Below are 25,002 nucleotides of genomic sequence, written 5' to 3' on the forward strand. Positions count from 1 at the left end.
TTGTAAATGACCAAAAATAATTTTGCAAGTTAAAAGAAAAAAAAAAAAACCTTTTCTACTGACTGCTGTCAATGACATTCTGCTTTCTTTTTCATTATTTGTACATTAATATGAATACCTCAAAATTGGCACAGTTTCCTAGGTGGCAAGTATCTCAGGTTTTGAAAATATAGCTGCTAGGATGTGCTGTGTATATTTAAGGTACTAATCTGTGAAACCAAGAGAATTTATTAGTTTTTAAGGACTACTTTGCCTTCCTTTCACCTACCTTATTCTTAGGTTAGGGAAAGAGTGTTTCTGGGCTAGGGCTTGCATCTTAATGGGTGGGTGGTTTGATGTGTAAACATAATACTCATTCATCTCAGGGTACCTGACTCTTACATCAGTCTTCAGCCACAAGTTAAATGAGTCTGGTGCCCTCATTCCAGGTCCTAGCAGACATCTGTCCACATCACAAACCCATCAGGTTTGGCACAGTGCTGGGGGCTGGCAGCCCATGCCCACAAAGTGTCCAGTGCTGGAACAGCAGGGGTTGCAGGTGCATTGGCAGAATTGCATTGCCCAAGCTTGTGCAGTGCTTGCCTGCACGGTGCTTGGCTCCGCTGCTTGCCACCAGCATGGAGTCTTACTTTCGGCTCCAGTCAAAGGAAGACTTAAAAGGAAAAGCTGTATTCTGCTTGCTTTTAGCTTTATACGTGACTTTCTGGCAGGTGTGGGCATTTGGAGGAACAGGTAGCTGGCACCTGAGCTGCTGGATTTGCTGCAAGCTGCTCAGACTGTTATTTTTGCAATTCTCTGTGCGGGTTTTTAAGTATTGCTTAAGGCTGCTTGCTGCAGCTAAGCTCACGTGAAATAAGAGTGCTTGTTTGCCAGCATAAAGTCACCTTTAGGATGGCATGAAAGTCAATTTTCCACATGCTCGGAGAAATGGTTGTGTTACCAGCTTTACACAATGACTTATATCTGGCAAGAACTTGCAAAATAGTCTCTCTGGCTGATTGTCAAAAATTACATCATATTGGAGTAAACTGCTTTTAAATCAAACATCCATTATTCATGTATATTAACTGCTTTTTTTATTTTTTTTTTTTTACTGGCTGTTTTGTGTATGATTTACTCTTTTTCTTTCTCTCTGATTGTCTGTCTGTCTCCCTCATCTGCTCCTTTTAAATCTTAGCTCATCTTTAAATTTATGGAGCTAGAACACTTATCTCTGTATACAAGTATCAATATGCTGACCTTGCATTTGTTAATAGTCAAATTTTTTTGTTGTTGTTGCAGTGTTATCTGCCTTATTTACAGTAGGCAATTCAATATAGTTGCAGTGGGAAACTGTGCCCCCGAGGCTTGTAAACTTTGAAAACATTTTTTTTCCACATCCCTTTAGAAATAAAATTCATACTTGCAGCGGTGTGTGCCATATGTTGTACTTAATTTGATGACTTCTCCTGCAAATGCATATGAAGTGGCCTTATCACTTTTGTAGATATTCTCTGGATTGAATGGTATTAACCTGAGCAAAAACCAGTTCCCTTTTTATTGACGGTGGACTTGAAATTTCGTGACCCCTTCTTTTGCTGGCAGTATTCATGTGTACTCAGGCAATGTTTTCTGTGGTTTGGCAGAGGGATGGACAGAAGGAAAGGAGGAGAATGATAATCTGAAAATAAATGCAAATTTTGTTCCCAGTCTTGCTGCTTGTTCCTCTGCATCTTTGGGGATCTTAGATTTTGAAGCTTTTGATGTTGGTTTGATCCACTGCTTACTGCTCTTTGTAGTCACAGCTAAAAACCTCTGTCCTAGACAGCTCTTTTTGAGAAAGTAGTTCTCAAATGTATTGTGTGTTACTCAATAAGGAAAGGGATGTAGGCTTTGTGGGCATGGTTTTCTGGCATATATTTTGCCAGTGCTTATGATATTCTGTTTAATACTTCATCTGAAGAAGAATTATGTATATTATAGATATATATATATTTAAAAAGTGCTTCACCCAGTTGTGAGACAGTGTTTTACTAGCCCTGAGATGCGGTAAGTCGGGACAAGAAGCAGAAGCGTGATTGCAAGGGAAGCTTGCGATTTCACAAAGCAGTTGTCTGCTGGCTGTCAGCCAGGACGGTGGGTTGAACACCCCTGCTCTTGCTGAAAGTACCACAGGCTCTTTGATAACAAGTGCTTGGGGATTTGTTGTTTTAATGTTCCGTCCAAAAAAGACATCTCCAACGACGCAGGATCCCGAAACACCTGCTGGGGTATTGGACATGCATGGAAGAGTTCCATCAACAGCATTTCCTTCAGTTCCTTGGTTTTTCTTGGAAGTATCTCAACCAGAGTACATAGACCATGCTTGACCTCACTTAGCTGCGAGATGTAACAAAGCTCACAGCTTAGCTCTTCTGGCTACGGAGATTTAATACTTTGTGAATTAATTTAGTCTTCTTTCTTGAGTTCTTGGACGGCATTTAAAGAGAGTTCCCCGTACCCACCGATCTGCAGTTTCCTGGAGTACAGTGAGTTTGCCTTTCTTCCTCTGCCTCTTCTAAGGAACTTGCCAGTTTCTCAGCGTGTCTATCAGGACGGTGACCACGGGTTGAGACTTGCCCAACGTAGGCAGTAAAGAGGGAAATTAGTCTAATGCACTGCCTTAACAAAAGAGAGTACGAGCATGAATAATTAATACCACCAGTCTGTGGCAATCGGATAAAATGAAGTCCCATTTGCTCAGCCTTATTAAAAGAGAGAGAGAGAGAGGGAGAGATGGTAAAGGTCGTTAAGGGACTTGTAACATGGAAAGAATCGCCTCTGAGATGGATAATGTGTTTTCTAATCTCTGTGGTCTTTAACTAAACATAATGGTAAAGGTACTCTAGCTATTTCTGGCTTGTTGAATTATTAAGCATTCTGGGAGATTGCCTGGCTCTCAGCCAATAACTTAGACTTTTTCATTTGAGCAATGTTAATAGGTAACGCTTTTTATTTTGTGTGTTAGATCCTGATACATCTGCACGGAGTATTTAATGCTTTTCCTCCTCTGTGTCCCAGAAGTCCCGGGGGGGGCAGGGATGCTCGTTAGTGTGTTATCCCAGGGTACTTCATTTCACACCCAAGTGCTCTTGGTTCGCTTACCTTCGGTTCTGTACCTATTAGGTCACTGGTCTTGGGTGTCCATTATAGGATTATAAATGTCTTTAAAAGGGTAATCCCCTTGCAGTGTGCATTATAGGATTATAAACCTCCTAAAGATCTTATGCTTTATCTGCCCTTTAACATACAGGCCCTTATTTCAAGTCCCTATTGACCAGGTATTTTCATTCTTTTTCCTTGGCCTTTGTAAAGAAAATCCTTGTTGCCTTGGGATATTAGAGAAGAGCTCATCAAAAGTGTTCTAGCAACTTCAAAATTGTCATCAGCATGCTTTTAAAACCCTTGTCTTCAAGAAATTATTATTCAGACCTTAAAATGCATTCTGAGTTCCTTTTGTTTCTTTACCTATCAGGTTGTCAGCATAAGGTTTTGAAATTCATTTACAGACCATAAAATTGTTCAAGACAGAAGTTCAATTTAAAGACGGGAGAAGCTTGAATGCTGAAAACCACAAAGAGCACCTTCCTTCCAAATGGTAGGGCTAATTGGCTAGAAATACACAGGTGCGTTACAAAAAAAAAAAAAAAAAATTAAAAGCAATCTTCCAAAGAAGGAAGGCTGACATGAGAAGAGAAGGAATTGGAAAGGGTAGAAGAAGGTGATGAAGACAAAAGCTTTTCCCCCCATTTCATGGATCTGAACTGTTACTTTTACAGATTCTCTTTCTTACAGATGCAAACATTTTTAAAGTGATGGGCATCTACGAGTTAGGTGGAGAGAAGTCATTTTTCAGCTGCTGCTGCCTGCAAGTAAGGGTTGTCACAAGTCTAAATTGAGACTGCAACAGGAGAGTATGGGACATCTGCTCAGACTGAAAACAGTGGAAACTTTAAATGCTGTGTGGAAGCAATTTTTCATTATAGTCTTTCATGGTCATAACTGCATGTTCAAGTATGTATTGTATGTTTATGGGGTGGATGGGAGCTCTGGTCATTTAGAGAAATTAATAGTTTATGGATGTTCACTTTAAGTATTAGCCCCAGGGGACTTTGGAGGAAGAAGCAGTTGGCCCTATCTTCTCCAGAGTTGTAATGTACAGCTGGGAATGGCTGGTTCAGGGGCACAAATTGGGAGCTGGAATATATTGCTGTTGACCCCATCCTTTATTGTTTATAAGTTGAATTCAGCAGTTTATTGACTTTGTCTTTTGTTCAAAACTTTCCAAGGAGAAATTTGGTTGCCAGGCAGAGATACTAATTTCCTTTGCACTGAAAACTCTGCAAAGCGTCTTTGCCAGAATGTCATTCTCCCTGGTTTTGGTTAGTGAGCTGTTGGAAACTGCTCTGCAAGTGAGAAAAGGCTGCGTGTTGCTCTGCACCTTAATGACTTAAGATTGTCAAACAATTTTGTAGCCATGTTTTTAGTAGGTATGGAAGTTCAAATTAATTTTTAGCAACTTTTACATCCCAAGTCTCCATGCAAAGGTAGAGTGTCTCTTGCTGTACAGAGCTTGGCTAAAGTTGCTTTGTTTTGGGGGGTTTCAGGGATGAAAAAACATTGAAAACCCATATTCAATGCAAGTAATTTGAACAGCAGTAAAACAGCAGATAACTTAATGAAGACAAGGCTGGGAATTGGAACTGGTTAGGAGATAATAAATGTAAGCAACTGAGCAAATTGGATATGAATGTGCTGATTCTGGTAGGAAGCTGATAATATCCATGTATAAAACTAAGCCTTCCTTTTAGCTTGGAGAAATGGGAGCAGAAGGAGGAAACCTGCAAAGTCTCTGCCCATCTTTGCAGTATTCCTAGAGGTTTATAAAGGTTTGTTTTTGTAGCCTGGAGGCATCCATCACAAAATGATCTCCTGCTCTCTTAATTCAACCTTTCAGATGCATGTTAAAATTGCACAGCTAGGAAGTAAAAGGCCAGACAGCATCACAATCGCTGTTCTGGCAAATGTTGAAATAATGTGCACAGACAGTGTAATATTTATTAAGCTGCGTGCTTTTTCTACAGAAAAGTAGAAGTTAAGAGTATTCAAGTGACATTGACATAGCCATGCTGATGTTGCCATGGAAACCATAGGGATTTTTTCTGTTGTTTTAAATACTGTTACTCTTCTCATGGTCATAGGGTTTGGTTTTTTTATTTCTTTGGTTTTTAATTAAAGGAGCATCACCATGAAATCTAATAATTTTTCCAAGTTCATGTAAAACCAGGAACTGTGCTGAGCTTCACTGGGATTTGCCCAGTATGTTTTTCTGTTTCTAAAAATACTTCTTCCCTCTCGCTGAAAGGCCTATATAGATAAATCTCATCTGGCCCCCCAGGAAAGACAGCGAATGTGATTAAACCGACGGACAGGAGGGTGAACAGAAGGGAAACAACGCGTACCTCTCTTCCAGTCTTTGGCAGCATCATCTTGGATATTGCTTAAAATCTGAGATGTTTTTATTCCTTTCCCATCTGATCTGCCATTTCAGATGTTATATGTCTCTGAATCTGTTTGTTGAGTGCTCTGCACAAAGCCTATCGCAGGGCCTGTCAGCGCTGAGTCAGTGCTCGGTTCTGCTCTGTAATTTTCGCTCTAGTTGATTGAGTCTGTCTTGAACAGTCCATCTGTCTAAACTTACCAAATGTTGGTGCTGTTTACTTTTGCTATTCTTTCCAATATTCAAGTTGGTAAAGAAATGATTTGCTTTTCCATGTAAACCTTAAAAAAAAAAAAAAAAAGAGAGAGAAAATCTATATAGCTTTCTCTGACTGCCTGAGACCTAAACCTATCTGCTGCTGGTTGACATGAGCCCTGAATCCCTGCTTTGCAGTGGTTTCCACTGTGAAACTTTCTCCTTTTTTTTTAATGTATGTTGTTGCCCATCTCAATAGGGATAGATGTGTGTGTTGGCTACTTGTTAGAGCATTGAGACAATGCTAACTCTGCTCTACTTCCCGCTGCAGCAATATGTAGTTGGGCTCATGCTACATTTAGCCGGTGTTTGTTCTCTTTCTGCCAGGTTCTTCTTTACAACCTGGAAACAAGTCAGTGTCTAAAGAAGCTGGGCAACTCGATGGGTGACTTCACATGCGTCAACCTCCAGGACAGTCCTCCAAACATGCTCGTTACAGGCAATAAAGACAGAAGGTAGGTACTACCAAGAGCTGTAACCCTTCTCAAATTAGCTTACTTCCTGTCCTGCTGTCCTACATCTGGACCTGCTAGAATTTGTTTCTCCTCTAATGTTTCAAATGCAGCCTGCGTGAACTTCAGGAACAAAATATTAGGTAATAGTTGGATGTGGCTGCCAGTTTGCTTTGTTTCAGAAAGCTCCATGGGAAGACTTTCTTTTTAAGCCATTTGGTGGACGCAGTTGGTGTACAGCCCAGCGAGACCACTTGGAATATCTTCCACTTCCCCACCACCACCCGCAAAATTAGTTTGGCATTTAAAAGCTCACTTTCTGATATTAAAAAAATAACCTAAGGGATGAATCATGTAGGATGAGATGGGTCCGTCTGCCAAATGATGTCAAGAGTGTATTTCGGAACACTGTGATGTCCCTCAGGTGACAAAAAAAAAAGAGAGACTTTCATATGAACAGATTCCAGCTTCTATTTAGCTGATTAGCAGCTTTCTCTTTAACTCCTTGGCTTGGGGAGTAGGATTTTCCCTGCACAATATCTGGTGCCAGGAATGGACGCGCTGGGAACAGTCAGTGCGAAAGGATTAAAGTGCTTAAAAAGACCCTTTGAGTCCAATTTTTAGGTTTTCTTTTTTGGCTAGTTATTTGTGGGGTCTGATCCAGTGCACCAAAGGAGATGTGGGATGGCGAGGAGCCAGTCTCTAATGGCTCCCTGTTCCTTCCCTCCTCCTTTCTGCACTGGGCATCAGGCTGCAGGTGGTGGTCTGGTGTGGTGGTGGGTATCAGATTGTAAGGCGGATACTTCCCTTTGCCAAATCCCAGACCTCTGTCCCGCCAGTGCAGCAGCTTGCAAAAATGATTATTTTGTCAAACAGCTTTTTTCCTTCTCGGTGAATAGGCAGTGGAATCAAACCTCACACTTCCTCAGCAAAGAGGATAAAGGAAATATCTGAAGTTTGATAGGTGTAATTGAATCCCTGAGAGTTTTTTTCCCCCCTCTAAAAGCAGATAATTGATTTTTCAAAGCACCCCGGTAAAACTACCTGTGATTTTAATCTTTCCCACATTGATGAGAGAGTAGATAAAGTTAATATCCTTTAAGTGAGATTTAAAATTTACTCCCTTTATATCAGAGTAAACGTCTTGCCCTTTCCCCTCCAGAAAGCTTTTCTGTTGTTCAGCTCAAGCATTGACTGAGTTCAGGGGCTGACCATCACTAAAATAACAAGAGGTTAGGAATCAATAGTTCAGCAAATAAGTTTGGCATCCAGGAGACAGGACCATGTGTATGTCAAAGGTCAGTTTCTCCTGCAGTGCTGCGTGAAAGGTATTAATATGTGGGATAATTTACCTACAGGTGGGATGTGACTGGAAGCTCCATAGCCCTGTTATGTAGCAAGTGTACTAAATAGAGACCTTGCCACATGGCCACTGGGAAGATGTCTTGTTGTAATTAAATACGGCACTTCCAAAATGTTGCTGGCGTATGCTGTTCTGTTAGTCAAAGCTATGATTTTGAAAAGTATGATGGATGATCCCATTGAAGTAACATGTTTTTGGTAGGACCTGTGAAACTCTCAAAAATTACTCCTGAAGCATTGGTGATTTATTTGATTACTTCGCTGTGCTTCACGCCGCTACAAGATCTGGTAATAGGGAGTGTGTACTGATGCACTGCACGACAGCAGCCTTTTTTTTGGTGGGACCCGAGACAGTGAGTAAATAGCATTGGGAGAGCAAGTGTGGCAAACCTAGTATTACACCATTGCTGAAAAGTGTGGATCAAAACATGTTCCATCTTCTCCTAAAGGCAAGTGAGTTTATTGCACAAGCACTCAAACAGGAGAGTCAAAGCCTGGGCACAAGAAGGCTTTCCTTACAGCTCCCTTGAACTAGGATGCATCTGATGTGCTCCCACTGAGCCCAGCTGCTGAGGCAGGAGATGGAGGGCCATGCCAGGTCTGCATCAGAGCATCACATTAGATTTGCAAAATGCTTTCCCTTTTTTTAAAAAACAAAACAAAAAACCATCTGAGCAACTCAAGTGTGCCTGTAATTCTTCCAGGGATGTGCCAGAATGGACACCTGCCTGAAACCTGGGTCCTTGCTAATGAAATAACCAGGACACAATCAGATCTTTGTTTCCAACTGTGCTTACCAAACAGAAGAAGCTTTGATTGTCACACAGAACACATGCAGGAAGACAGGGAGAGCGCTGAGTGTGAACGCTTCCAAACCGCTCCATCCTTACCCAAAGCACAGCTCTAATGTGTAGCCAAAGCTTTTCTCTGCTGGATTTGGAGAAAGCAAGAAGTCCTTTTTGCCATCAGCAACTGTTGTGAGGGGGTTTTCCTAAGGGTGAGTGCAGAGCCACACAAAGCGTGCTCCTCGCTCTGTTCCAGCATGTTTTTCTGCGTGTCAGATGGATGTTGCTCTGTTGGAGTTTTGGACTGTTCCGCGGCCTTTTATTTCAGTTGCCGAAATGTGTTATTTGTAAAATCATATGATGCAATCTCCATTTGAGAAAGGAAAAGGAAAGACTTGCAACACCATTAGGATCATAGCGGGGGTATTGAACAAAAGACAGTTAATGTATTGGAACAAGTGTGTTTTGGCCTTTTTTTGAATTAATGTGTACCTGATGGTTTCATTCTTGATAGCCCTCAGCTGGGAGGAACTTTCTCTGGCTTCTTTTCAGCTGAGATCAGTATTTCCCCTTTACTTCTGTTTTCACTCACTGCATTTTTTTATTCTCTCATGCACTTTGCTTTATCTCTTAGTCTTGATACATAAGGATCAGAAAACATACTCTTTGTGGCATGTACTGGGTTTAAAACTTAACACCATTAGCTTTATTCTTGTGGACTTGTTGCACTGGTTGAAATCGTAAGCTCTTTTTCTAACATTCTGCTTCATTAAACATAGTCTTATCTTCAATAAGTCTCTCTTCAAACTCTTCATTCAATAACTTCTGAAACTCAGATGTACCTAAAAGGTGCCCAAAGTCACTAGGAGTGTTTTTGAAACCTTTTCCGGAAGAGATACTGTCTGCTGGGTACTTGTGGATAGCTCTGTTTCAGTATTGGTGATTAACTCAAGTGTAGAAACCTTGATTTGTCTCATGATTTGCTGCATGTTTTCACTTCCTCGATCTTCATAATAATAGCTTGTCCTTTCCTTGATATTTGTAATATTATTATCCCTAGGCCTTAGCAGACGTGGGTTGGGTACAGAGGGGGTAGGGTATGTTAGCGCTTTGCCAAATACGCGATCCTTTATGCCTCACAGCATTGCTAACTGTTTGAGGGGAACAGATTTAGGGGAGCTTTCTCCAAATTTCACTTACTGTTTCTTTCGCTTCTGGCTTGCAAAGAAGACAGCAAGAGCCTGAAGGTTGGGAGAAGTCTGCATTAAAAAATCTTTGATAATAGCTGGCCGAGTGAAAATACAGTGGCACAAAAAAGTGTCAAGCCGCTACTGAGTGAGCTGGTGCTGTGGAAGGACCTCAGCCAGGACCTCATCTCCTACTCTATTTCAAGTGATTCCTGTGATCTTTTCTCTGCAAAAGGCTCTGGGTGAATTGCTGGTGGTTCAGTTTGGTTGAAAATACACTTAATACGAGTGGCTGCAGATGCACAGCCGCTTTTATCTCTGTCCTTAATCTGCTTTCATTTAGGGTCAGGGTGTACGACCTCCGCAAAAGCGAATCACTGTGCTCCCTCTACGCCCACCGGTTAGGGGTGTCTGCGGTACAGATGGATGACTGGAAGATTGTCAGCGGAGGAGAAGAGGGCATGGTGTGCGTGTGGGATCAGCGGATGGGCACCAAGCTCTGGGAAACGCATGCCAGGTAACTTTGTCTACACGGGATCTTATGCAAGGGCCTTTGTCAGGTCTGGCAGACAGGAGGAATGTGGGAATGGGATGATCCAGGACCAAAATAACAACATGCCCACATCTAAAGCTTCTGTGAGTTCTGCTTGTTTTCCTGTGATTTGAGAACCAGCCGGGATTCATGTGCGTGTTTCTGTGTACCATGAGCTTTCAGAGGCTTTTTACTTCATAGTTAAAAAGAGCACTTCAGCTAGGGAAAGGAGAATGAAAGCTTTTTCTCCCCTGGATTTTCCATAGAGCTCAGCTGGCATCTTTGTAGAATCATAGAGTGGCTTGGGCCAGAAGGGACCTGAAAGATCATCTAGTTCCAACCCCCAAAGAAAAAAACTTCCACCAGAGGACTGATTTCCCCACAAAATCTCCCCTGCCTTTTCTGTGTTACTTCCAAGGACTTGCTGCTGCTGCTTTTCCCCTGCTCCTTCTCTGACCCGTCCACCCCCCTGGAACCTTTAGACCTCAGCTTCTTCTCTCTGCCTTATCTTCAACAAGTATTTTACTTTATCAGTGTCAACCAGTATTTACTTTATACTTGGATTTAAAATGCTGGACTTCTGGCTGTTGGCTTCAGTGTAACTGGTTGTGTCTGTCTCTGTCCTCTGCACCCTGGTACAGTACCTGAGCTCCTGTTCACCTCCTTTGTGCATTCCCTTAGCAGTGACGAGCGAAGCCAGATTGGGATTTAAACTCGGGGACGCTGATAAGAGAGTAACAGTTTGTACTGAAAGCACAAAATGTTCAGTGCTGAAAGTACAAGCTGAGATCAGTACCCTGGAATTGACAGAAGACTGTTAGTTACTACAAATCACAATTTTCTGATCAAGGTAAAATTCCCAGCGAGCTTGCTTTGTCTGAATGAAGACCTCAAGGATTTAGCCACTGAGTGATGCCCTGTCCTTAATAAAATGAACAGATACATCCTGATTTTTTTTCTTTTAATGCCTCTTCCCCACAGAGGAGGCAGATGAGGTATTTACAGTCAGAGAAGTTCATGTTGGAGTTGTCATTGATTAATAGCAGGTATCTCCTTCTCTTTTGACCCCGTGAATTACAAAGCCCAATGTGATGCAGCCGATGCATTAAGGACAATATTGCATTGATTATCTCCTGGAGCAGCACTAATGAGCATGCCAAGAAGGAGGGCAAGCAGGGCAGATCTGCTGAGCTTTGGTGTGGAGGGGAAAATGTACTCAAAGTGAAACCATTAGGTTAAATGTTTAAAATACTGTTTAATCTATATAGGACTTGGAAAGGAGCACTTCAATCAAAAAGGCCTTCGTAGACCAAAGAGGTGTGCGAGTTGTTATCCCTGCCAAGAGCCAGTGTCGTGAATGGAAAGCGAGGGCAGAAGCAGGGGAGAGGACAGGAGAAAGGTTAGGGCCATGGAGATGAGTGCCCTTAACCTGATGAGTTACCCCTACTTGAACAGCAAACGCTGGTTCAGGGTCGGTTTATTCACCAGTGAGGGGGAAACACCAGCCCTTGTAGCCTCTTCCACAGAGTGGATTTCTAAATCATCCCTCGCTCAGTGCTTGGGAGGGGGCTGCGAGGTCCTGGCTGAGCAGCTGGCTTTGGGAAGCATCCTGCTCATCCCTCAGATGCGGTCCTTATAGCAGAGAGGCAAGCAGGCAGCCCGGATCCGGCATGGCTTGTGTGCTGCCAAGTGTCTGAAATATTTTCTGGCCTGTATTCTGGTAATAGTCCACTAGATGGTGATAAAAGCTGTGTTTATCTACTTCAGACAGAAGGAGAGGAGCCAAAGGTGCAGCTTCCCAGCTCCTGACCATAGAGGGGGCACTGATGGAGATGAATTCTTGTTTAATCCGGAGCAAACCCTTTACTGTGCTTGGATTTTAAGAGTCTAATGCAAGTGGCATCTCACTCAGTGCTGTGGTTTATTTTTCAGACATCCAGTCCGCTATATCTGGTTTAATTCCCATAGCCTCATCACTGCAAACATCCCCGATGAGAAAACTCCCCGAGGCAGCAGCATCATGGATGATGACCTTACTGCGCACCGCAAGTGAGTAAGGCAGCTCTGAAGGGTAGGAGTTTTGGCACTGCGAAGATCAGCTCTATTAGATGTTTAAAAATGGCACAATAAGCACCTGACTCATCATCCAGAGCAGTAACAGAGAGGCATGGCATGTTTAAAAAAAAGAGAGAGAGAGAAAGAGAGAGAGAAGACTTTCAGAACAGCTGATGAATTGGCTGTTTACTTCTGAACACACACAAAAAAATGCATTTCATATTTCAGCAGGTGAATCTAAAGGCCACTGAAGCCAGACAGGGAATACAGCCCTTCCCTTGCTTGACTAATATTAGTAATGATGTCTCCTCCTGAAGGAAAGCTGCTGGTATTTAAACTCCAGGTTTTGATATTTGCATCTCAGATGGATGTTAGCATGTCTAATTGAACTATCAAACTACAATGTACTTCCTTCCCCCTTCCTGAATAGATTAGAAATGTTTCAGCAGATGACAGTTATGTCTCCGCGTTGCTAAATTCAGCCCTGTTTGTTGCCAGGGCTTGGTGGGGTCCATGGAAGGAGGCAGGTGGGAGTTTTCTCATGTCGAATCTGCACAGATAGCCCCAGTGCAGAGGGGATGGGTTTTTATATTCATCTTCCGAAGCACTGAATTTTGGTCTTTTCTGGCAATTTCTAACTCTAATCTAATCTAATTTGCCCTGCTAAAATATATGATTAAGCTAGCATGCTTCCCTGGTTGTGTTTTGCACAGGCATCGAGGAATCATCTATGCCTACGAGTTCTCAGTGGACCAGCTGGCTGTAGAAAGTGTCCTTCCTATTTGCCGCTCCTCCTACGACGAAGTGACTGGCTACAACTACAACATTGGCCTCGCAGTTCCCTACGATAACATTTAGGTAACTCACTTTACTTGGCTTCAGTGGTCCAGCTCTCTGCCAAGTCCGTGGCTGTAGGCAAAAAGGAGGTTCACGAGGGACGAATGCCAAAAAGATCGCACGAGCTGCAGGCGCATCAAAAGGGCTGAGTTTTACCCAAAAACCTTGGGGTTGTGAACCAGAGCAGAGTATGACTGCCCTCGAGCATACCACTAAAACATGTTGCTGTGCTGTTCAAAGGTCTGCTTGGTGGAACAGAGACCGACGAACGAAGGGGAGCAGCACGCTTCGGTGCAAACAGACGTTTGTTCCCACTGCTTGCGGGGAAAAATGCCACTGATCCCAGCTTGGCAGGGGACGTGGGCTGGTCAGGAAGTGAGAACCCAGAGAGGCAGACTGCTGAGATGGTGGCAGGCTGGGAGCGCATCGAGGAGTTCCTAGCCTGCAGATGCCTGCCCATCCTGAGGGGAAAAGACAGGCATCTTGCTGAGCCCTACGTGATTGGAGTTTCTTTCCTTATAATGAGCTGCTCATTCTTCTTTTCCTTTAAGTGCACCAGAATGTGTCTAGAAACAGGAATATGCTCAGAGGGTTACGGTGTTTGGGAGAGCAGAGGCTGATGGAGAGAAACGTGAAGGTTGGCCTCGTCCAGACTGGGTGCCTGGAAACTCAGCAGGCCAAACATATCAAAATTATTTTAAAATACGTAATTTTTTTTTAAGTCTCTAAAATCCTAGATTAAATGTTTTCTGATTGTATATATGTACATGTGTATGTTTGACTTTTTGTTCTTAGGTCTGTTAGGGTGGAATAACCTCTGTGCACTGAAACACAAGGCCATCATGTCTCAGGTTAGTCCTAAGGTACTTTATTTGTTGGCTCACGCCTTTCGTGCCACCTGATGGTCACCAGGCCAAGCCAAAGCCTTCCTCACTGCTGAGCTGGCAATTGATCGTGTCAGTTTAATAAGCAGAGGGGACGAACTGCCTGCAGTCCCCCTGCATTGCTAATTTGCGCTTATTTTACAAAGAATCTGAGGGCTAAGATGTGATACCTCAGGTGAAAGAGAGAGTAAGGATTTACCTTAATCACAGGTTGCACAGAAATAGGTAGAGCCAGTTAGGTTGACCAAGAGCTCAAGTCCTGTATGGATATGTTTTACTGTTGTAAAATTATTCTTTGTTTGTCCTCTGCCATTGTGAATGTCCTGGTGCAAGCCAAGGTGATGTAAACCAAGTTTAAATTAAGTTTTAACAACTTTTTGCTGGCTTAACTAAATCAGTTTGTAAGTACAGTCTGTTAAATCAGCCTTTGCAAGAGAGGGGCTGGCTGCACTGTCAAGCAGAAATTGCTTCAATTCTTCCTCTGGTCACTGAGGCAGCCCCTGGAGAGCTTTGTTCTGCCTCCTCCTGCCTGGAAGAAGTATTTCACAGCCCTTTATTGTGTTTGGCTTGGGGTGGTTCTCCATGACCCCTAGGCCAACCTTCATGTGTGTGTTTGTGCTTTAACAATGAGTTTGTTCGTGGTTATGGACTGATGTAAGAAGTGCAAGGGGGGAAGTCATTCTGGTCATTCTGTCTGACGAATAAATTTTTATCTTTTCAAGAAGCCTTTGGTCTCTTTTTTTTTTTTCCCCTCCACCATTCTGGGAAGCCAGCTCCCCCCCCCCGTTATTCCTGGAACAGCCAGAAGTGTCACGAATGTGTAGCTGGGACAAGAGCGTAGTTGAAACCTGTCAAATAAATAACAGTTCCTGTAGTACAAGTAAGTTCTGGGGTTGCTCAAGCCTCGTGTCTTTTGATGTGGCCGAACACAGAAAGCTTCCGCCTTCATTGTTCTCCTTGCCTCAGTGCCATGACCCTGTGCCCTGTCTCACTTTAATACATCCTCGGCTCGTTAAGCTGCTCACTCTCCTCATCTGGCCTCGTTATCTCAGGGCAGCTTTGGTCTTTCTTCATCTCCCTGCTGCAAGCAGCAGGTAAGTTTGCCTTGGGCCAGCGTGGGTTGAGACCTTTTCCAGGCATCTACCTCCCGACTTCCCTCTCCTTCTGCACTGCCAGGGGCGAGGACGTGTCTGTCTCACTGTGCTGCTCCCTGGCAGCTGCTAGAAAATGGATGCACTTGGATTGGTGGAGGTATCTGCTGGCTTACACAGAGAAGACCTCCTAGTCATCAATTTGAGACCAAACGTCAACCCCGCTGGGGTACTGGAAGACTTGGGGTAACCTCTAGTGGGGAAAGAGGCCCTGTCCTGCCCGCTCTGGATGCAGTCCCTCTGGGTGGGTCGGAGGGTGGTCCATTTCTCACGTCACTGGAATTTGTTTAGGAAAGTTGTACCACAGCAGAGGATTGTGTATATATTTAACTGGCATTCGTAATGCAAATGAGGGCACTTAGGCTGTTGGAGAGTATCCGTGATGGGAGTTTAATTTTTGATTCTGAAAAGGGATGATGTCCTACTTCAGTGGGTAGTCATTAATACTGTGCTGAAGTGTGTGCTGGAGTGCAGCAAATGCCTCTGCAACTGTTTAAATGTCAGCTAACCCTGGAGAAGATGCAAATGAAGTCTGTTCCTTAATAACTTTGAGAACGGCGTCGCCATCCAGTCTTTAGCAGAGAGAGCTGATGAATTTGGCTTTCCCAGCCGGGGCCTCCCTGGGACTTGGTGCTACCGGTATATGATCAGAAAAGCCCTGCTGTGTCCCCTAGGCACAGGTTCTCCCTCAATGTGGGGACATCTCAGGTGGGTGAATTTGAGGCAACGTTCAGGAGCTGCAGTCAGGGCACTTGGACCAGTGCTGTTGGCTCACCAGGGGCTGAAGGCTGACGTTGCAGCAGGGGATGGAGCGAGGCACCAGGCTGGTGGCCTGGGCAGCTGGGGACGGCTGAAGGAGGCATTCAAGGAGAACGTGTGGTACTTCTTTCCTGGACATGAGAAGTGTTGGAGCACGAGTTTCTTCCCTCTTTTATCCAAAGGGAATGCATGATCAAAGGGGGTGGCTGTGGCTGTATCGCAGCCGCCAGCTGCTTCTAGGAGCCAGAGCTCTGCTTCAAGAAAAAAAGAGACGGGAGGTGTGGAGCAGAGCAGCCTTGCAGCAAAGGACAGAGGTAGGAGACCCACAGCTCTAGTGCTGTGCTGACAAAACAGCTCCCCTTCCACATACTATGGGTCTAGGGCACCACCAAAGCCCCCATGGAAGTGTTTTGTGTCCTTGGCTGGGATGTGGCACACTGTCCTTCCCTGTCCTGGTGGAGAAGCACATAGTATGGATGTGCTGTGATGGTGAAGAAGAAGAAAAAAAAAAAAAAAAAAACACTTTTTTCCCCTCTCTGCAGCCCTTTTTCCTTTCAATGACATTTGGCTGCTGATTTCCCTCTTCAGTGTCCCCTAAAACCTTCAGCTGCTGATTTCTCATTGCATATTTCTAATGGCTCAGTGCATCTGAGCCAGAGCTGGCGTCCTCCCAGCCCCTGGTACCTCGGAGCCTTCCCTGCTGCTGAAGGGGAGATGAGGCAGTGGCTCAAGAGGTAGAAACTAACAGAGAAAATGCCTGTCCCGGACCAGGAGTGGTGACATTGGCCCTCTATCCTGGTCCCCTGCTGGCGGCAAGGCTCAGGCTTGTCAGCCTGAGTCCTGCTGTCCCTTTCATCTGCTCCCTGTAACTTTCCTCCTGCACACTCCTCATCCCATTTCCCATAGAGGAGACAAACAGGAGAGAAGCAAAGCTGCAGACGAGGCACCCTGGGCTGCCCCACGCTGCCCTTTTGTGCCCTAACAAAGCAGCCGGGTGCAGATAATTAGCTCAAGGGCTATAAATAACCCTGTGGTCCTGCCCCCTTCTTTTTGCATGCCGCTTGCAGCCTTTGCTGGCTGCAAGAAATGCTGATGCTCCAAGAAAACTGCTAGGGAGTTTGCTCCTGGGACTGCAGGTTTGTTGTTTTTTTTTTGGTCACACTTTGCAGTGGTGCTGCACCCACTGTGTGCGTCCTGGAGGAAAAGGACGGGGCATGGATCTGCAGCTGGGTGGGGACAGCAGGGCTGTTCACAGCATTTCTGTGGGAATTCCTGTAAGAGGAGGGGGAAAAGAGCCTGTGGTTGCTACTCAGACCTGGGGGATTGGGGCTGGACAGTGGGCTCTTGAGTTCCTGGGGAGGGAAGGGAGCAGTGAGGGTCCAGTGCAGGGAGGAAGAGGAGGAGGAGGCGGAGGGGTTCAGTCCCAGCTCCTGCAGCTGGGAGGTCACGCACTGAGGCTCTGCAGGGACTGGTGCTGATGCAGCCAGGGGTGAGCCCAGGAGGGGTCTGGAGGAGCATGGGGCTTGAGTCCTGCAGCCCTACAAGCACAGCCAAGGATTTGGCTGCCACCGGGGAGCACTGGGAGACCCCAAACGCTGTGCTGGGATCACTGGGAGCTCCATCACTGCCAGCCCAATGCTACCCAGCCCTTGCACCCAGGGCGAGCCCCACGTGCTGCAAGGGTGGGATCCCCCAGCTCCAGGGGCTGCCCATGCTCCAACGTGGTTTCCTTCCAGAGGGGCAAAGCTGCAGAAACAGCCTCCAGTGGGGACAGACCGCCCAGCTGGACAGACGGATGCTGGCCGGGGCTGGTGCTGCCTCCGGGTGCGTGGCCGAGCCTGCAGTGTTCGCTCCTGGGCTGCTGGCTGCTTGCTGGGGCAGGGGCTATTTCCATGTCACTGGGGAAGCTATTTTTGAAAATAATAATAATAATAAAACAACAACCAAAACCAAATCTTTCCAGCTTTTCTAAAAATAACCACTGCCCTTTCCTCTCCCTCCCCCCCTCCCCACCGCCTTCCCATCTTGGGCTGCCTTAGAGCCGGCAATCCGCCTGGAGCCACCCGGTTATTAATACCAGTAAACAACCCGTTATCTCCGGTGGCTTGTAGGAACGGGAACATGTGGGGGCGGCAGCGCCAGGCTGCTGGGAACCCTCCTCCTGCATCCTCGTGTGCCTGCGTCCCCGCATCCCGCGTCCCTGCCCTGCAGGGGGGACCGGAGCTGGGGTAATTCCTGGTGGAAAAAGTCACACAGGTTTAAGGGGAGAGGAGGGTTTGGGGAGGTTTCCTGTGCAGGGAGAAGTCTGTCAGGCACCGGGCGCTGGCAGCGTATTTCTCAGTAAAGAGTAAAAAGAGAAATATCTTTTATTACAGATAAAAGCCTCTTATGTTTCTAGAGAGCAGAACGCGGCCCCGCTCGGGACAGGCACGCAGGCGGCTGCACCGCGCTCGGTGCTGCTGTGGAGGCTTCATCCTCCTCCTCCTCCTCCTCTTCCTTGTCCTCCTCGCCCTCCTGCTTCAGCCTCCTCCTCCTTCTCCTCCTCCTCCTCCTGCCCCTCAGGGTCAGTAGCAGTGCGCGATGGTCTCCATGTTGAGGAAGCGGACGTGCATCTTGGTCTCGATGTCGATCCCCTGCCACATCTGCAAGGGGCCGGGGGTGAGCGGGGCCGGGCTCAGGCTCCTGGCAGGGAGCTGAGCGAGGCCACCAACCTTCAGGAAGTCTTCGAAGGTGATGCCCTCGTACACCTGGTCCGGGCCCTGTGTGCAGCAAGAGAGAACGCGTTACGGATGCACCCACGGCACCAGATCCCCTGCGGGTTGGTCCCTTGGGGCCACGGGACATGGCCCCATGGGTGCACAGCCCCATGACCAGCCCAAGAGTAGCTCCCAGCCAGCGCAGCATCCCCGGGGCTGCAGGGAGCTGCCTCTTTTGTAAGCAACGAAGCCGTGAGCATGGTGCTCTTTGGGGAGCCTCACCCTGGGGTGCTCTGACATGGGGAAAAAAAAAAAAAAAACACAAAACAAACAAACAAACAAACAAACAAAAAACAAAGCTCAAAAGCTGCTGGCTGCAATAAAACTTCAAGGCAAAGCCCTTTGGAGAGAAGGGACAATGCTCAGGGCATGACGGCCCCTTCCAGCCCCATTTTTTTGACACCCTCGCGGTACAGCAAGGATCCCTCTCCCACCATTTGTCCCACGCAGATGCTGGCTGCCTCCATCATGGCCCCGTCGGCGATGGAGCGCGCTGACTCCTTCTCCAGGTGGGGGTTCCCGGACAGCAGCTCCTCCACCACCTGCGGGGCAGCGGGTGAGGAAGGGGCTGGCACCAGTGGGTCCCAGCCATGTCCCCCCCTTTCCACGTTACATTTCGGTACTCCTGCAGTGTGATCTTCCCGTCGTGGTCCGAGTCGTACATGTGGAAGAGGACTGGCAGGGACAGGAGGGGGGCGGCAGGGTCAGACCCCTCCGTCCCACCGCCCCGCGGCTGCCCCGCGCTCGCGGCTGAGCCTCACATTTGAGTTTCTCCTTCCGGAAACGATCCAGCTGCTCCTCGTCCATGTTCATCTCGATGGGTCTGAAGTAGGACATGATGGTCAGGAAGTCCTCGAAGTTTATCTCATCCGCCAGCCCCGACGACTCCTGCCGCAGGTTCCTGCCGAGAGCGGAGCCGCTGGGGACGGGCGAAGCCGCGAGCCCCTCGCCCCATCCCGCCCCAAAGCTTTTGGGTCCCAGTGGCCCCGGTGCTACTCAGCCATGGTATCGTGTTGCTCAGAGCTGGCACCAGCTTTTTCCCCAAGACTCAGCTTCAATTTCCATAATTTCCAGCCTGGCTCCATCTCAGCCCTTGGGGATGGGAGCTTTGAAGCCTGCCCTCAGCATCCCTCATGCAGGAGCTGGCCCCAGCCCTTCCCGTGGGGCCGGGGGTGCTCTTACCGCTTGTCAAAAAAGGCATGGACGATTTTGGCCCTGATGGGGTTGAACTCCAGGTCGGGGATGCTGTCGAAGTTCTCCTTGCTGCAAAGAACAAGGCAGAGACAGCAGAGGAGGGGGGAGCGCTGCAGCAGCCCCTGACGGGCTGGGACAGAACTCCTGGCCCCGTCCTTCCAAAGCAATCACAACAAGAATGATTTTGCATGAATTTGCCCCAGTTCAGCATGAAAGCAATTTGAAACTGGGGAGAATACAGTTGCCAAACCCACTGGGGCTGCTATTGAGCAACCTCACCTCCGCCCTCCCCAAACTGATTTTTAGGGCTGGGGTAAAGGGGAAGTTTGGCAGGGGCGATCTTGCTCCCAGACCACTGCTTCACCACCTCTTTCTTCTTGTTTGCAATGCTGCAGCCTTCCTGGGGTGGCTGGGAAGGATGGCACGGCTGGGCTTCCCCCCAGGGCAGCCTAAAAGCGTGGGGGGGTCTCCCTGCAGCAGGGAGGGGGACGCCGTACCGGATCGTCAGCTGGTCCCGGCTCAGCTGCCTGAATCGCCGGTGCAGGTGCTCGATCTGCTCCGAGGTGACTGCCGATGGAAAAAGCAGAGGAGAAGGGGGCTGAGCTCCCCATGGGACACCTGGGGACACCCAGCTCGTGTCCTGCCAGGGGGCACAGCCCCACTGCCACCAGGAGACCGCTGGGCACCAAAACCTGCTGCAAAGCCTGGGGACGATGCCAAAGCCCCCCCAGCCCCAGCAAGAGCCAAAGAGCCTCCTGCTCCTGCCCCTGTTCCTGCTCCTGCTCCTGTCCCAGCAAACTGTCCCCAAGCATTTGCAGCCTGGAGTCAGTGCTGTTTCTTTGCCGCATGCTGGGAAGCTGATGGGACACAGAAAACAACATAAAAAGAAGAAACCCCCCCAAACTGACAGCAGCCACCCATGTACCATCAGGGAGGAAGAAAGGCTGGGTGGGGGGAGCTGCACTGGCACCCGAAAACCAAAGGCAAGCTTCAAACCACCGATCCCCGAGGGCTGTCCCACAGCCGCCTCGCTCCACCGCGGGGTTTTATTTTATTTTATTTTGTTCTCCCAGCTGCTCCCCACGGGCTGGAGCCCAGCCCCGCAACCCCCCGAGGCGGCACCAGGCTGGCGCTGTGCTGCAAATATTGACAGTGACAATTCCCAGGAGCCCAGGAGCCAACAGCCCGGGGCTGTTTGCGGAGCCGGCACCACCATCGGCCTCCCCTGGCTGTGTGGAGAAAGAGAAAAAAGCATCCTAAACTACAGAGAAAAGCATCCTGACATACAGCTGGGGGGCTGCGAGTGGTTAACTCCGGCAGCTGGGAGACAACAGGTCAATACCAAGCCCACGCTGGCTGGCTCTCTCTCTCCCGCTCTCTCTTTTATTATGTTTAAATACCGTCCCTCGCTGCTTTTTTTTTTTTTTTGCTGTTGTTTCGCAGCCTTGAAATAGAAACCGTATTGATCCTGCCGAGCGTTTCCAGAGCCCTATTAATGCTCTGGAAACCCACCTGCGCCTCGCGGTGGCTCCCTGCCTGCCCGTGCTGGCAGCTCGCCCTTTCCCCTCCATGGGATGGGGCCGGGGGGCTCTGAGCCCCCTCTCCAGCCCCTGACCCCATCCCTGGCTCCCCGTTGATGCGTGGGCAGCCCCATTCACCCTTATGAGTTATTTTTTTTCCCCTAAATCCTTCTCCCCCCCCTGCAGTCCCCAATCTCAACCCTGGCTTTGCGGTGACGCACGGGCAGCCCCATTCACCCATATGAGGTTATTTTTTTATTATTATTAATTTTTTTTTCCCTAAATCCCTCTCGTGCCTTGCTGCTGTCCATGCACATGGAAACTTTCTCTGGACTCCACTTTCCAATTTTGGCCGTGGTGCCGCGACCTTTCCCAGCGCCCCATGCCAGCATCGCCGGCGCCGTGGGAGCAGCCGGGCCACGGAGCCGCCGGCATCGGGGCCGTGGGTGCAGCCCCAAAGCTTTCAAGTCCCAGAAAACACCCCTGGGACAAAAACTGGGACCACCAGATGGATGCTTGTGGGTCCATCCCTGCGTCTCCCCCCTGCTCCAAGGCAAAGGGAGGGATTTTCCTCCCTTTTTCCCCAAAGCCAGGCTCCTGGGAAGGGTGAAAGCGCTGCACCTGCCCAAAGGGCAGAGGCTGCCTGGCAGGAGGACGGCCTCAAGGGCAGCAGCGGCTGCTGGCACTGCTGCGAAGCATCCTCAGTGCTCTGACACAGCGGGCCTGTGTCCAAGCAGGTGGGGGGAAACATATAGATATATATATTAAAAGGAAGGTTTGCTGCTTCCCAGCCTGCGGCTGTTTGTGCTGCTTGAGCTAAAGGGGATGCTCTGGGGAGGGGATGCTCCAGGGAGGCTCTGTCCTGCCCCTGCTGCCTCTCACCATGGCCAGGAGCAGGCATGGTCCCCAAAAAAGGGCTCCCAGCACCATGGGGACACCTCTGGCCTCTGGGCCTCAAGGCACAGGGTGTACTGCCCTGTCCCTGAGCCCTCCCCAGCAGTCGGACCAGTTGATGCAATTCCCCCATCCCTCTTGTTTTAACGGGACTTTTTTGGGAGCTGCTTTCTGTACGCCCCTGCTCTAGGACTGACCCGTGATGTGGGTGCCGCCCTCGGGCATCCTGGCAGCACCCCCAGGCCGGGACGTTCCCCAAGACCCACCCCACGGCCCCCTCATGTTCCCCATGCAGGCAGGGCTGGGCTCACCCTGGGGTCCCCGGTGGGTGCTGCGGTGCCCGGCCCTTGGCCAGGAAGGAGGAAGAGGAGGAGGAGGAGGAAGGAGCAGGAAGGGCGATGTGCCGGACCCCTGCACCCAAGCCCAGCAGAGCCCCCTCGCCCCCAGCCCAGCCTGCTCTGAGCACCCTGGGGCGATGACATCCCCCGAGGTGCCACACAGCCCCCTCCAGTGCCATGTCCCCCCCCCATGTGCCACATTCCCCACAGGTGACACACAGCCCCCCCCCCGATCCAGGTGCCATGTCCCCATCCCCACACAGCCCCCCCCATATCACACACCCCCTCCGGTGCCCTGCCACCCCCCCCAGAGGTGCCGCATCCCCCTCCACATCCCACATCCCCCCCCGGGTGCCATGCGCCCCTCGGTGCCATGCGCCCCCCAAAGTCCCCTACCCCCTCTCCATCCCATGTCCCCCCCAAGTGCCGTGTCCCCCCCCCCCCCCTCGGTGGCACTCACAGCCGGTCCTGTCGGCCAGCGCCCGCATCTCGGCGGGCACCGAGTGCGCGGAGCCCATCCCGGGCCGTGCCGGGCCGAGCCGGGCCGGGAGGCGGCGCGCCGGGGGCCGCAGCACCGGGCTCCGCCGCCGCTAAGGGCGGGCGCACGGGGAAAGGAGGCGGCGGCGGTGGCGGCTGCTGCGGGGCTCCCCCGGGTCCCTGAGCTCCCCGCCGCCTCGCCGTCGTTAGGTTTCAGAGTTAACAGCCCCCTGCCGGGGAGAGGAGAGGCCGGGGGATCGGGGGTGGTTGAAGGTAGGGGGGGTAAAAGGGGGTCCCCCGGCCGTGCCGTGCGCCTGTGACCTGTGGAAGGTGGGGAGACGGAGGGAGAAAAATGTGGGAGGGGGAGGCAAAAGGTGGTAGTGGCCCCCCCCCCCAAAAAAAATAAAGGGCTGAAATCCTTCCCCTGAGGCTATGAGCCCAGCCAGGGGGGCTGCAGCAGGGAGCAGGGGGGTTCTGGTATTCTCAGTCTCTGCCAGGACCCACCACGACCGCCTTCCCCCAGTGCAGGGGGAGAGAAAAACACCCTGGGGAAGTGAGGAAGGGTTTTAGGGTTTTAGGAGTGGGGCGGCGCAGCAAAGCAGCACACTCCGGCAGCAGGTACCAAGGGGGGATGGTTTGCTTTATTTGATTTGAAGCCACGCACAAAGAGGAAAGGAACCGCATCGCTTCCAGGCTGCCCCACGCTGCCAGAGGGACCTGCAGCTCCCCGGCCTCCCTCCAGAGCAGGAGCACCAGGACAGACCTCTCGAGGAGGCTGCAGCCCCCAGCCCTTGCTCCCTGCCCGAGGGGCTCTGCCCCATGGCACAGGGGAGCCACAAGCCCCCTGCCCTGCTCTAACCCAGCCCACGGCCACTGCCAGTCTCCCTTACAGTTATTTTCCATTTTCCCCCAGGTCAGGCACCTCCTGATACTGCCTGCCTCCCCCATGCTGCCTCCACACCTCTTTTTCCCCCTCCACCCTCTATTATTTTTTCCTTCACTCCCCAGAAAGCTATTTTGAGGTGACAGCACCTGCCCTGCCCCAGCTTATGGCACGAAAAGGCGAGGGAGAAGGGGGGCATCAGCTGCACCCCCTGCCCCAGGGGAGCCAGGGGCTGCTGGTGCCGCCCCACGCCCACCAGGCTGGGCTTTTTGGGAGCTCAGGCAGTAATTCCACCTCCTCCTGGAAGCAAAACAGCCCCTTTTCCAAGTGAGCTCTGCACAGACACAAGAGAGGACAGGTGGTGAGGTGTGACACACATCTCGAGCACAGGGACATCGCTCTTGGGGACCCAGACCCTATGCATGGACACAGAAAACTTTTGGGATCCTCTCCTGCCTTCTTGGGGAAACGGCTGCTGCACGGCCAGGAGGGGAGAGGGGGACAGGGGAGCCACCGGGTGCATGGGAAAACACACGGTGGGACTGAAGCTGCACAAACTCACGGGGCAATTCCCCCTCCCCAAGACTAGTTGCGGACTGAACCCACATCAAGCAACACCGCCAGCCCCCAGGCTGCAGGAGGAACACAGGAGTTTTCAGAGCAGCTTTGGGCAGCTCCGCGTTGGTGGCTGTGGCTTTGTTATGGCACGGTTCTACTTGGCATCCAGACAGCACACCGAGGGGCCCAGGAGCTCGGGGCGTGGTAACTGGGTGTGCTTGCGAGGGGCAAGGTGCCACCAGAGTGGCAGAGGGACACCCAGAGCCCCAGGAAATGCACTGACACGGACGCTGTCCCAGGGCACCATCAGAGGCTGGGAACAGGGAGCCCTGCTCCTGTTCCAAGCCACCAGCATGGACCTCGTGACCCAACAGTCCCGTTCCCTACCTTGCATCCCTGTCAGGATGCTTTGGGATCTCCTTTCAACCCTCAGAAAGGTTTGGAGAGTCAAACTCTATCTACTCCAACCCTCAAAACCAAGGGGGGTGGATTTTAAGGTTTTGCCTGATGATTTCCTGCCCTGCTTTCACTTGGATCCATTCAGCTTCTGAGGAAATCCATCCCCCCAACTCCAAATTCATTTCAGTACACAGCTACTGAAAGAT

General features: G+C 49.6%; 2 protein-coding genes and 1 long non-coding RNA gene across 6 annotated transcripts in view; 2 read left to right on the forward strand and 1 right to left on the reverse strand.

Annotated features, from left to right (window-relative positions):
- FBXW8 (F-box and WD repeat domain containing 8) overlaps positions 1-14,591 on the forward strand; it is a gene marked incomplete at its 5' end in the record, with an annotated part of 51,375 nt that extends 36,784 nt beyond the window's left edge. The window contains 5 exons of the mRNA XM_084538792.1: positions 6,101-6,228; positions 9,903-10,076; positions 12,024-12,140; positions 12,860-13,004; positions 13,224-14,591. Of these exons, the coding sequence (XP_084394918.1) occupies positions 6,101-6,228; positions 9,903-10,076; positions 12,024-12,140; positions 12,860-13,004 (564 nt within the window). The 3' untranslated portion in view covers positions 13,224-14,591. The remainder of the gene's footprint in view (positions 1-6,100; positions 6,229-9,902; positions 10,077-12,023; positions 12,141-12,859; positions 13,005-13,223) is intronic.
- Positions 14,592-16,860: 2,269 nt separating this feature from the next.
- Positions 16,861-17,731, forward strand: LOC311420578. Its single transcript, XR_014684380.1, has 2 exons — positions 16,861-16,913; positions 17,514-17,731. It is a non-coding gene; the product is annotated as an uncharacterized lncRNA (long non-coding RNA).
- Positions 17,732-18,125: 394 nt separating this feature from the next.
- On the reverse strand, positions 18,126-23,098 carry TESC (tescalcin). 4 transcript variants are annotated; one of them, XM_084539099.1, is made up of 8 exons: positions 22,940-23,097; positions 20,225-20,294; positions 19,716-19,796; positions 19,295-19,356; positions 19,147-19,208; positions 18,968-19,075; positions 18,489-18,536; positions 18,126-18,419 (listed from the first exon to the last, which is right to left on the reverse strand). In XM_084539099.1, the coding sequence occupies exons 1-8, from the start codon at positions 22,995-22,997 to the stop codon at positions 18,342-18,344; spliced, it is 567 nt and encodes a 188-aa protein (XP_084395225.1). In that variant the 5' UTR covers positions 22,998-23,097; the 3' UTR covers positions 18,126-18,341. The 4 variants fall into 4 exon arrangements, with proteins under 4 accessions (XP_084395225.1, XP_084395223.1, XP_084395224.1 ...); XM_084539097.1 differs by having other exon boundaries at positions 19,295-19,434; positions 22,940-23,095; XM_084539098.1 differs by lacking the exon at positions 18,489-18,536 and having other exon boundaries at positions 18,126-18,450; positions 18,948-19,075; positions 22,940-23,098.
- Positions 23,099-25,002: the final 1,904 nt, after the last annotated feature.

Source organism: Aythya ferina (assembly GCF_964211825.1).
Source record: "Aythya ferina genome assembly, chromosome: 17".
NCBI lineage: Eukaryota > Metazoa > Chordata > Aves > Anseriformes > Anatidae > Aythya > Aythya ferina.

Excerpts from the sequence above, each read along its gene's own strand:
- TESC (XM_084539096.1), bottom strand. The coding sequence starts at position 22,997 with ATGGGCTCCGCGCACTCGGTGCCCGCCGAGATGCGGGCGCTGGCCGAC. Across the intron at positions 20,295-22,939 it reads GCTGGCCGACAGGACCGGCT|TCACCTCGGAGCAGATCGAG; the intron begins GTGAGTGCCACC and ends TTCCATCGGCAG. Across the intron at positions 19,209-19,294 it reads CCGGAAGGAGAAACTCAAAT|TCCTCTTCCACATGTACGAC; the intron begins GTGAGGCTCAGC and ends TGTCCCTGCCAG.